General features: G+C 38.5%; 1 protein-coding gene across 7 annotated transcripts in view; it reads right to left on the bottom strand.

Moving 5' to 3' along the window:
• myo18ab (myosin XVIIIA b) overlaps positions 1–13,543 on the bottom strand; it is a 112,198-nt gene that overhangs the window by 98,033 nt on the left and 622 nt on the right. For 6 of the 7 annotated variants that reach the window (XM_084127104.1, XM_084127106.1, XM_084127107.1 and 3 more), the window contains exon 2: positions 10,710–11,847. In XM_084127104.1, coding sequence (XP_083983230.1) covers positions 10,710–11,732 — 1,023 coding nt within the window. In that variant the 5' untranslated portion in view covers positions 11,733–11,847. Of the gene's footprint in view, positions 1–10,709; positions 13,071–13,543 lie in introns of those variants that run through there. The other variant, XM_084127105.1, reaches the window with a different exon arrangement.

Raw genomic sequence — 13,543 nt, 5'->3', positions numbered from 1 at the left:
GGTATATTTGTAGCAATAGCCAACAATACGTTGTATGGGGCAAAATTATCGATTTTTCTTTTATGCCAAAAACCATTAAGTAAAGATTGTGTTCCATGAAGATATTTTGTAATTTTCCTACATATATTTACATACAAACATTTATTTTTGTGAGTGAATGCAGCACAATCGCGAACATAAATGGACCTTAAATAAACTTTAAAGGTGATTTTCTCAATGTTTAGATTTTTTTGCACCCTCAGATTCCAGATTTTCAAATAGTTGCATCTCGGCCAAATATTGTCCTATCCTAACAAACTATACATCAATTGAAAGCTTATTTATTCAGCTTTCATGTGATATATAAATCTCAATTTCATAAAATTGCAATATGCGACTGTTTTTTTTGTTATAAACTGATTCATCGTTTTATTAGTTATTTGCATTATTATTCGTTTTCAATTGATACGACAGGCATCATGAACTAACAATTAACAGCATTTTTTTCCATAGTTTATTTATAAATATAATATTGTTTATTATTAAATATCCATTAACAAGGTACTATTATTAATATTGTTGTTAATGTAGAATTAACATGAATGTAGATTAATAAATGCTGTAAAAAAATGTTCATTGTTAGTTTATCATTTATCATACCTCAAGTGTGTGGTTTTGGAGAGGAGTAAATAAAATGTTGCAGAGGTCCAGAGAAAATGAATGTTTAACTTCAGAGATGTTGAAAAGATTGAGATAAAATGAGAGCCAATCAAATCAGAATAGCTTCCTGAACAGAGCTTATGGTCTTGTGGAGTAAAATAATACTGTAAGGGCCAAGAGCTACAGTGCCTGTACACTCTGAGGAGGGGTATCAATCATGAGGTGTATGTGTGCCTTCCATATCAGCATAAAATAAGTTACAAAATGGCCGGTTCTTTTTCTAAAATCTGATAATGTCTGGACACATTCAAAGCCAAAGAAATAGCCAATACATGCTATTCATGCATCTGTGACTCCATGTTGAATTCACCAAAATACATTTTTGCAATTGTAGACACGGTTCATGCAGAAAAGCCCATTGTGATTTGTAGTAAAAAATTATAATAATAATTGTGATTAGTAGTAAAAAAAATCACTATTATGCACAGACTCTCATGGATTGTTGCTTTAGTTGAACACTGAGAGCATCCACAGTGAGACCAAAGTCCCCATGGGAACAAGTAATGATAATGATTGATTTGTTCCCCCACAGCACATCCATTTAAAAAAAAAAACAGAACCTAGGGCACATACATGAACAGTTTGTTCTCTCAAAGCAGTATGTGAACATCAAACATACGTATGTTTCCACAAGGCACATACAAAAAAAGGGTGTGTGCGAAAAATTACAATGAAAGATTAATGTTTAATCTTGTTAAAATTCTGAATTGAGTTCACATGATAGAAAAGTCATATTTATCCATGGAGTGGTAACCATCATCGTTGGTCAAGGGCCAGTACAGAGTTGAAGATTTCCAGCCTCTAGGATTTCTGTGGTTGTCATTTTACATTCACTTACTGTACATACACATATGAAAAACCTAGCTTGGTGAAATTGCTCACAGACTGTTCAGAAGCAATGCCAAGGCAACAGAAGTACCAGAACCCACAGGCAGCGAAAGAGAGAGAAAAAAGGGAGGTCAGAGGGAAGGTTTTAGCGGAGAATCAATTTCTCAAGTTAAAATGGATGTTTCCAAATAACAGAGGGGAAAAAAATAGCCAAACTTACTAATTTATCACAGATGACTCAATTCAAGCACAAACTCCAAATCACCCTCCTGTTAAAGCTTCCATTTTTAGCACCTAGTAGGTGATGCAGAGGCGTTTGTCAGGGTTATGCCTTTTAAATTCCAATTCGATCCAATGTGAATTTGAATTGAAATACCAAACAAGCTACTGAAATTATAATTTGAATGCAAGGAAGAACAAAAAATGATAATGAACCGAAATGTAGTCTTTCCATGACAGACAGACAGATAGAAAAACAGACAAAGATAGACGGATGGGGTCTACAGCAGACGAGAGTCTGGGTAAACTGGATTGTGAAAGGTTAGTGCGCTGAAATACAGCAATCAAAAGTGCCAAAATTGTTCAGTGAACAGTTTTGGGTAGAAAATGATCATTCAGTGACATCTCCTCCACTTAAGTGGAGAAGAAGGGAAGTACAGCAGTGTGGTGCAGAAAGTCCCTGGGGTGCTGTGGGCCAGTCCTGCGGCAGAGATGGAGCCAGTATGGCCCTGTCTACAGAGTGAAAAACACTACAGTACGAACACATACTGCAAACCTGACATTTAAGATCGTTTATATATTGTGATGAGAAGTACTGATTAGCAAATTACAACTTATTTCAACATTGTTAGAAGTGTGTACGCGGGAAAGACTCTTATACGAGACTAGTATGTTAATGAAAGCATATTTGTGGTCTTGATGCAGTCTCCACAGTGTACTGGTAATGATGGACCTCTGAGGTTTGTTAACTGCAAAGTCATGCTTTCACATTGCCTGTAAAACAGCGTGATGGCACATTGAGGCTGGGTGTCAGAATGTCTGCATCAATCTGTGTGTGTATGCGGGTCTGGGGGCATCTGGTGCACAGCTGTAACTCTTCTGCAGACAGTGTCATGAAGTGCAACCTTGCTGGAGGTCAGTCAGGCAACAGCCACCCATGACGACGCCTCCAGTCACTTCACTGCAGCAGAGTCAACAAGAGCCTTTAGTGCTGAAGACGCTGAAATACCTGTACTAATGGAAGACCTATTTACCTCAAAACACATTTTATTGAAAATGTTGATACCACCAAAAAATATTTTGACTCCTCCCTCGTGTCAAGGTTACTGTGAGGCAAATGCATGGGCCCATTTATGGAGGATATAGAAACTGAAATTTGAGGCATATAATTTTATTGTTTTATTAAAAAAAATATATTACCGGTATGCATATAATAAAATAAATATTATTAAATTAAAATGTAAACAAGTGAAAATATGAAGCGTTTCCTTGGCTACTAACTAAAATAGTTACGTTGAAATGATAACATTACTAATATTAATAAAACTGCAATAAAATTAAAGGTAAATTGTATACAATTATAAATGACAAATAGACAAAGTAAAATTAAAATAAACCTAAAATTATAAAAATAACTGTCAGCTTAAAATATGAATAAATACTTAGCATATAAAATATTAAAATAACACTGATATACGAATATCATAATAACACGAATATCATTTACATCTTGTGGCTATATTATTGAAACTAAATATGCAAATTGGCCCCATTCACTTCCATTGTAGGTTCCTCACTGTAACAAATTTTTGCTTTTTTTAATAAAAGTAGGGATAAGTGGACATTTTTTGTTGTCAGGGGCGTAGGAATGACTTTGACATTGGGGGGGGACATATTGGCCACTATGAATCAACGTCCATCCCACCACCATAATAGTAACATACAGTATGGTGACGTGGTACAACATGTACGGAATCACAAACAAATAAATAAACAAAATCATCCAATCTGTTTATTATTAGACAAATATTGGAGTTGGGAAACATAAAAGTGTACAAGCCCCCCTGTAATTGCGGGCAGAAAGGAGAGTGGCACTTTACAAGGCAAATATTTGATTTGTAACCCAAAAAAATACAAAAATACAACAGTCACATACGACTTTGGAAACAGGCAGGGTCTCTAAGGTAGGTATATGATATAATAAGTAACAAGGAGCTAACAATAATAAATAAATAATAACAAAAATAACATTGTCAGATTAGATAAATCATGCAAATGTATTTTGCATTGGAATCCTACCCAAAAACTTTTGCTCATGTGATAATGTAACGGGAAAACAACATTCTGCATGTTGAAATGTACAGTAAGTGCTCATTTAATGCATGTATTAGGAACTAGAACCCTTTTGTGGGGTGGCATTATTCTGAAATGAGATGACAGAACATTTTACTTTTGCTAAGGTTAACACAGAGAAATCGATTGCCAGCTATATCTATAGCTATGTGGCTAGCTATCTAACGTAACGTTAGTTATCACCTCTCGCAAAGCATAACACACGTGCCATTCTAAATTCCATTGTTGATTTAATCAACATATGCCTCAGCTCCTATCCATAATTCAATTTTAAAAAGCTTGCTAATTTCAACCGCTTGACTGAGACTAATTTACCTCATCCAAAGTCGAGTCTTATTCCAGTTCAAAGCTGGTGTGCACCTGTAACGTATTTGTATGTTCCTAGTGTAATGTTAACTTCTCTCTACCAATCAGATGCTCCGACTATAGGTGAAAAGTGAAGAATATGAAGCTGGTGATTGGCGAATGGTGATTATTCAAACATAGCATGAAATTGGTTTGACCTATCACTCTGGGTTTGACTTGCTGGCAAAACCAGATATCTTCTTTGTCGCGCTTTCAAAATAAAAGTTCCAAATGTATAGTTTTTGTCCCTTCGGTATAGGCTAATTTTTGGGTGGGACACATGCAGCATTTTCCAATATTGAGGGGGACACTTGGACTTCGATGTCCAAGACTCAATAAGCAGAAAAATGAGCTTCCAGGCCTAGTTTTGTCTTGGCTGAGACCATCGGACTAGACAGAGAGCTGCCTGTGTGCTGAAAATAGACAGTTTTACCTGTTTGTTTCAGCAGGGTCTGTAGTACTGTCTCTATTCTGGCTTCCTCACGGCCATCTCAGGACATCCTGACTACGCTGGTCAATGCCTAGAAGAATAGAGGGCTTCCTGTATGTTTGCTGTGCTCTCTTCTAAGGAATAGGGAACAGCGGGAAAAACATACCATTCTTCAGCCACTCCAAAGACATTCCTGCAATGAAGGGGAAGTTCCTATTTACGAAGTTCCTATTCTGCCAAACTCCATACAAAAGGACGTCAAAAATATTTCCATAACATGCGTATATAATTAGTAATCAAATTACCAAGCAAGAATAAATAAAAAAGTCCATTATAAAATGGCAAAAAATGCTATATACTTAAACCCATGGCGACAAAGTCATGTCATCTATATAAATATCACTGAGACTTGGGAATGGACTTTTGACTTGGGTCAACAGCACCATAGCAACAAATTTAGCAATTTATTTCTTCAGTACAAATCTAATTTTCACTATGAAAGCAGTACCTAGGTCAGCAGACTTTGTCCTGAAAAACATAGCTAAATCTAAGACTCAAAAACAGCAAAACTGAGCCGTAAGACATAGAAAGGAAAAGGTCAATCAAGACGACAGCAGGGTCCAGCTGTGCCTGACTTTATAAAATATGCCTGCTGGAGGAGACTGTCATGAACTCCCTCCGCTTGGCTTTTGTTTGCACTGAGACATGATCGTTTTATGGCTCTTCTTTATTTGGATTAATGATAAAGCTGTTGCTATTTGTTTTCTGAGACAATGGGACCAAGAATGGCTCCCGCTGCTCAGTGAGGCCCACAAATCAGTACAGCACTCCAGACATCACACAGGCAAACACAGACACGTGCTACAAAACACGACTGCCCGGGACCACATTCACACCAGAACAAAGGTCCAGCTCTACACTTCCTGTTTGTCAAATATTCTGTTCCACAATTAGTTTTATAATAGGGATGCATTCAAAAATAGATCAACTTTATGAAACATGTTTTAAGACACCCTTGTTCCATTCACTTGTGCTCCGTCTAGCCGTGTTCCCCAGTCATTTACTAAACATTGATGCAAATTGCTGTCTGACAAATCACACTGCAAGGCATCACTAGAACTGACAACTTAAATCACAAAATTAAAATTGAAGCACCTTTATGGCATTTTTGCATATAGTGGTTACTGATTTTAAGCATGTTGAGTATTGCTTTGCATTTGAAAAGTCAAATGTAAATTAGTGGATTTCTTAATGGCCAGCGGTGATATGGAAAGCTAGGGTGGTCAATATATTTTTATACACATTATACAATTCAATAATCCCACAAGATGAACACAAAAGTCCAGTCCATATAGAGATTGTGTCTCTTCAGAAGACTTAAGCCCTATTCGCACGGGATTAGTATTACCCCTGGACCTCTGTAATTAAGAAATTACCCCCTGACGTCTGTGTTTTTGGTGGCTCATTCACACGGGCAAATAAATGTTCGTAATTCCCTCGAGTTTACGGACTTTACAGCGTACGCCCACCCATTCACACTTCACTAGCTGAACGTGCTGAAACGAAGATCGCGCTGCAGTATTGCAATTCAAAAAAAGAACTTATTTAAAACCAATTTATTAGAGAAATATATTATATATATATTATAGCATATCATATTATTGTATAAATATATATCTTCTTTTTCTTTTATTCTTTGTCCATATTTACAACAAGCCGCCTGAAGAAGGTATTATAAATACCGAAACGTCGCGATAGGCTTGTTTTTCTATTCATTTTATTTGGTTTATTTCATTTTATATAATTTTTACTCTTTCACACTTTGATTTCTTGAGACACTTACAGGATGGACGTCTTTAGAGGCCGTGTGAGACAAAGAAATGCTCCACAATAGACTACTAAATTACACTACCACAAAAAGCGTCCAAACTTTCCAAAAGAGCTTCCATGTTGCGCCAAAATACTTAATTTAACGTTTCCGTATCACGTCTTTACTGTAACGTTAGTTTGTTTTCTCTTTTGCAGCACTTCATAGTTTTTATTGGAGAAAAACTATAATCGGATTGGAGTAGAGCATATCGAGAGATTTTATTGTTAATATAGTTTTAATACAGACGTAAAATGGACTGTTAAACGGCCCATAATGGTTATTACGTTCTTTAGGAAACGATAGGCTCACAGAAAAACAGCCCAAATCACAGACATGGGGATTCACACAGGACTGGTATTATCAGAGGACCCCTGTGTTGGCCGAAATACAGTAGGTAATTTTCGGGGGAATTTTTACAGACATTTTTACAGACATGCCAGATTCGCACGGGATAAAAATCACAGACGACCTCTGCGATTATTACAAATTACCGGAGGTCCCTAGGTAATACTAATCCCGTGCGAATAGGGCTTTAGGCTAGATTAAACCACTCGATTCGCATGGATTTCTTAATGAATGTCTTGAAACATCAAATGTTTTGGTTACCTGGACTTTTAATTGAGGGACAGAAATTTCATTAAAAATATCTTAAAGGTGGGGTATGTGATTCTCTTTTTTGTCCATTTTTTCAAAATCACTTGTAGCCTAATCCTATTCCTAACCCACTTACAGTCACTGAGTTAGAAGCACTGAAATGAAAATTAAGCAATTTAATCATCTGTGGAACGGGCAGGACTCGAAAAACTCCAGCCAATCATTTCCAACACCACCTAGAATCATTGGACAGTAAGTTCGTCAATCAAACGGTCGTACACCCTCCCCCCATCCCCCTCCCATCCATTGCGCGTTGAATGGGTGGAGTCAGGGCCGGCGTTGGAGGGAAGAAGGTAGGACCATTTGAGTTGTGTATTTTCAAAATCTGCCGGCCGTTTTGCAAATCCCATACCCTACCTTTAATTTGCGTTCCAAAGATTAACGAAAGTCTCAGTAAATGATGATTGTAAACATTTATTCAGTTCACAAAAATGAAAAAAAATCTATTTTTTGTTAACCTTTTACCATGTGTCTTGGAGTATCGCAATAATATCGTATTGTTATATGTATCGAATTGTGACATGAGGGTATTATTACACCCCTAAAAAAAAAAAAAAAAAAAAAATCAATAGATATTTGAAAACAGAAATACTATCCATTGACAATGACTTTAGAATTTGGCAGTGATAAAGTGAATAGAAGAACACTTTTGTTATTCTGCAAAGTGGACATGGTTATCAGCCGATAATCTCAAAATGTCCAAATATTGCCTGAATAAACTGACTGGCCGATATATCAGTCTATCACTAGTTCAGATATTGAGATTTAATAAACAATCACTGCTGTCACTTACACGTAGTAGAGTACTTCCTGCCCATCTTTATTTTAAAACTGCTCCACAACAAAAGAAGCCCAAAATGAATACTCTCAGAGGACATATTAGATGTTCCAGACAATGCCTGTAGCACAGCTTGCCAAAAGACAGAACAGATTATGATCGCTGTCCGAGGGAGAGCGATAGACAGAGGGGGCAAGAGTCAGGGTGACACAGGCTGCAGAGAAAACCCCCACTGACCTGAGGCCAGATAATGAACCATAATGAATACAACGGGAGGCTGACTAAGAACTATGCAGCAAACTAAGCCCCTCTTTGTTTGTTGGTAAAACCCAAAATAGCACAGCAGAACCACTCTGGTATGAGATGGAGGTGCCTGCCAAATTTGCAGAAGCACATGATGAACCGTTCTAATTGTTACGAGATGGTCTGTCACCAAATGGGCAAAAATCACTCAAACCTTTAAGCTAAACAAATCTTAGATTTCCTGAAAGTGCTTAATTTATGATGCTGCCACAAAGTTAAAACTATTCCATAGGAAAAACCATTAGGGAGTCCTTCACAAACATGTGGTTGCATAAACAGGCAGGGCTGATGATCGCTTTATTTTTCTAAGCCCATTACAGCAGTACAGTACCATTAGCCTGATGTTAGTGCTTGAGTTAAGATTTATTGTAGACACAAATGCTGAAGCCGAGAGGCAGCTTTTCTTACTCTAGGCTATACAGATCATTTACCATCATGTAAATGTAGTAATGATGAAGAAGATGAGAAAGATGAGCGAGTGTTCTGTCTTCGTGCTGTCAGGCATATGTAGGTCCATTCGGCCTGCAGGAGTACAGCTGCTCTTCACCTGCTCTAGACCAAGACTGACTACAAAGAGACCAGGGTCTGTTTCAACAAGTACAAAAACACTTAGAACTGATTTTAACACTATATTCCTCAACCCAAATGTTCCTGTGACTAATACATCACAAAAGTCTAAGCCTGCCTGGGATGCATAACTTTTTCTCAGCCAAACCATACAGCTTTTTCTGTAAATACAACAGAATTCTTCCATTTAGAGGTGGTGTTTTGATTTAACCATAATTGCTATTCTTAGCTGTAAGAATAGCAGTGTGAGCACGTACGTGTTAGAACGCTCTGACATATGAAGTCTGCTGTCAAAAAGTTTGAAACAATCACAAAGTTCTGAAGGAACTGGCGCAGTTACATTGCACACCATTTAGTTTACATTAAAATGTTTGATTATCTGTGGTTGTAAAAAAAAGTCATCAAATTGGGCAGATGCTGAAACAAATGAGTAATGTGTTAACAGCTGTCTGAATGGTAGAAATACAGATAAGGAGAAAAAAGCTGTTACATGTGTAAATAGCAGCTCTGTTTACTGGACGGGTTTAGCGAGTGTTATGTTAGAAAAGGGCTAAAATCACCTACAAATTGTAATGCTAACCTTTTAATAAATGCAACCAATATCACATTTATTCATGTAATTTAAAAAACGAATAATTTAATTTTATAATTAATTGAATCATTTCATTTTTAATCAGTTTAAAGGAGCGTTGCATTTTTAGCACAATCTCGCAAACCCACAGTTTACTATTGAACCTCTCAAGGATCATGAACCTCCATTTGGGAAACCCTGTTTTAGGCTAATGAAAAGTTTAGTAGTTGTAAAGGGACCATTTAAATTAATAATTGTCAGCAAGCAGCAAACTGAAGGGAATAATTATTAAACAGCCAACACCTTTTTTCCTACACAAACACCATTTAATGATTCAAACCCTCTGATTCACTGTTTCAAAACTCACTTGCATGTTACACCTCTCTATTGTGCACTCTAAAGTTTCACAGATGGCTCATCATTCAGCTTCAGAATACCTTTTTACAAATTACTTAGGGCTCCTCACTGCACATTACATAGCAAACTTAAGTTAACATTCATTTAACTGAATGTACTGTTTTCCAAGCAAGTAAACAACATTGCTAAATTCTAGGAATCCAATAAGTGCAGTTATCAAGAAGTCTTACATAACACCCACAAGCAGTTATTGTAGGAAGAAGCTTTGTGATTCGTCTCAGCGTCAACATATGCAACTTGGCACGACAGCACTAGATTGAATCCAGACCAGTAGCGGCACACATGCTAGTTAATGAAGACACAACCTCCGCCCATCCTAAAAAAAATTAAGCATTTACGCAAAAGTGCCATTCTTATCTGTAATCCAACAAGGACATAACAGATAAGTTTCAAAGGTTTCCTTCTGTCAAGGAAAAACACGAAAGAGATTTTTCACCCATTCATCACACTCATCTCACACAAGAAAGAGTCCCTGACCAGCCTCTTTCTCTTTTACTAACAGTAAGTGCAATTTATAGTTGCATACCAAAACTAAACTGCAAACTGTAATGGGGAAAATTCTGAATTTACTGTCGCACTGTGTCCAACTATTGCACAGCAAACTGTGAAGAAAAACACAAACAAAACAATTTCAAAGCCTGTCATTAAAGTCATCACTTGTGGAAAGCTGGAGGAAGAAAAGATTCTGTTAGACACATTGTGACAGATGTTCATCCTGGAAAGGAATCCGCTTCCTGTTGCACAAGAACATGTTCATCTTAAATGATGTGCTTGTACTCTCGAGAAGAGCCAGTTGGCTCTACATGTGTAAGAGCTGGGCAGGCTTGTGGGGAGTTGCCTGGAAAGCCTGTGATCATGAACGAGAGAAGAGAAGAGAGACAAAGTATGGACTTACGTCAAATGCTTCCCGCCGCAGCCCTTCGGTGTTCCTCAGCCAGCATCGGCTCAGCTCGCTTAACTCCAGAATGGGCTGAACTTTAAGCCGAACCGTGTCGCCTGACTGCCGAATCATCTCCACGATCTCATCCCTGTTCTTGTTCTCCACATTTCGCCCGTTGATCTCCACCAACCTGTCTCCGGGAACCAAACCAAGAGCCAAGTCCTTGGTGCCGGCACCTGGCTCCGCAAAATGGACTACTCTGCGATATACCGTTCCATCCGTGCCGTGGTCCAACATGGTGGTGCGCCGCAGGGAGAAGCCGAAATCTCCAGTGTTACGCCTCTGGAGAACCAGCTCCCGAACTTCGGGCGTCTGCGGCGGCACGACAGCAGGCAAGCGGAGGTCCGCAGGAAACGTCTTATCCACAACCTCAGGAATCTGCACCTTTTTCCCAGCAGGAGGCTGCTGCTGATGTTGAAGACTTGGCTTACGTTGGGGGTCGAAGATCTTGGTTTCTACCTGCGGCGATGGGGCAGCAGAGTTCTGCCCAGAAGGTGTGGAACCTTCGGACGGACTTTCATCTTTATTCCGCTGAGAAAAGGAGAAGCGCTTCATGATGGAACCCATTTGTGAGTTTTGCATGGCGAGGGAGCCAAACCTAGCTGCCCGCTCCTTGACAGAGCTCCGATGGCCATCTTGACCGTAATCGCCCTTCAGATCATCACTGGAACTGGCCGCGCTGAGCTGATCTGCATCCAGGACCATGCTGCTGCGGTTACTGAGGCCATCCGACTCAATGTCAGTCAGGTTGAGCTCCGTGCTGCTGGCAACTTTAATAGGGATAGGGTTGGAGATCTCCAACTTGTTCTTGGAGTCACGCTTGGAGCTCCGGTTGAGGTTGAAGAAGCCCCGCCTCATGCTCATCTCATCTAGGCTTCGGAGCTCAGCTGCAGACATCCGTTCCCTCCGGTCTCTCTTGTCCTTTTTCTCCTTCCTAACTCCATCCTTCTCCTTGTCTTTTTTGATCAAGTTGAACATACTGTCCCCAAAAGTAGTCTACGTTCCACTACAGAAGCACCAATGTTTTTAGAAGTGAGAGATTTTTCCATACAGAGAGGCTTCTGTACATCCAGAATGGATTAATTATGGCTCCCTGGAGAAAGAAAAATATAGCATCAATAATTGTATCATTTTTCATGTTTCTTTGCACAATGAGAATATTTTAGATTCTAGTCATGTCATAATATCCAACTAAACAGCAACTGAACATCCTGCATTACAATATGCAATTACTTTGTGAAAAGGTAAAGTATGTAGTTGAAATCACTGACTGGCCTTCACTCAAGAAAGAAACTGCTGTACCATAATGTGACATGATAATATTCACTGGAAAAGCAAAATTGACAAGTTTTAGGGTAAGGAAGACACGTATCATTATTTCACTAAAAGGATGTGAAACAATCAGGGTTTAAGGAATTGGGGAGGTGCTATCAAAGCCACGGGCCTCTAACATTCCTATTTTCCCACCAGCAGGAGACTTCATCATCCAAACAAGTTCCATTAACAAGGGGCCAAATTCTTCCCTATAATACAGGAAGGCAATTCGGGCAATTCTTCCCCATAAAAGGTTTGATGCAGGCTTAATGCAATACTCAATGATAGTACCTAATAGTACCTACTCTACTAATTGTACTACTATTTATAATTTGAGTTCAACAATAATATATAAATGCAACATATACTAGTAAACCCTATAGCTAGTATAAACAAAAAAAAACAGTAATGTGTATTATGATAATACTGATTAAAAATGCATTATGAATATAAGTGGACCAAGATAAAGACATTGCCTGAGCCTGGAAGCACTTAAAGAAGTCAGACTTCTCTCAATGCATTAGTCCAACGAGTTATTCTCATTTGCATCTTTATAGCACAAAATTTTAGCTTGAATTTCATGAGGGTTGTGGAATATGCTCAACATGTTTGAACAAGCATATAAAAAGTTAAAGTCTCTTACAAAAATGTACTAAGGTAACCGGTTAGCTCCAAAACCCAACAGTTTTAATGGGTATTTGACATGACACATATAGGAGAGGCATCAGTGTCCAGCAGTGTGCGTGACACAAACTTCATACATATAAACTTTTGCTCATTCATTAATGAATACATGCAATTTTTATGGCCTCATAATAATAGAGAAAGTATGTGTTTACATGCATTACATGACCGAAGTTCATAATCTGAGAATAGTGTCTAGTCTGAGAATGTATTGTGTATTGACTAACATTAGAATGCTAGCTTTTCATTTACAGTTCAGTGATTAATTGCATAACTGTTGTTAATAAATTGATAAACCCTATATGCACTGGACATCTGACATGAGAGGAAAGCGAGGGCGAGTCCCTGTCCTCCTTCACACCTATAATGCTACTATATAATTAAGCGTTCTATTACAATGTAGCCTATAAACCTGCGGTTTGCTACAATGTATCACTGACGCACTATAGCCAGACAGATACAATCCATGCGAGAGTCACATAAAAGGGAAACACACGTTAAGACAAGAAACCTTATATAAATTGCCCGGTCAGTCAGCGGAGCGGCGAGAGCCTCGTCAATCATCAGCAGCAGGAAAGCCAAACGCTAACGCTCAAAATCAGCTTCCAAGCCTTTAAATTAGCTGGACACGGACTGAAACTGTTAAACACAGAGCACACATATTTTAGCGTGAGACTACCGAACAGAATGAGCAGTGAATGTAAGAACCCTCCGACTACAGTTAGCAGGTCAGTTAGCATGAGTAAGTGGCTGATAAGGGTCCTTTCTTCGCCTCTATATCCAGCAGCGGG

This window comes from Abramis brama (genome assembly GCF_963993115.1).
Source record: "Abramis brama genome assembly, chromosome: 10".
Lineage (NCBI taxonomy): Eukaryota > Metazoa > Chordata > Actinopteri > Cypriniformes > Leuciscidae > Abramis > Abramis brama.
The sequence above is the reverse complement of the archived record's forward strand: the minus strand, read 5'-3'. Positions and strand labels throughout refer to the sequence as shown.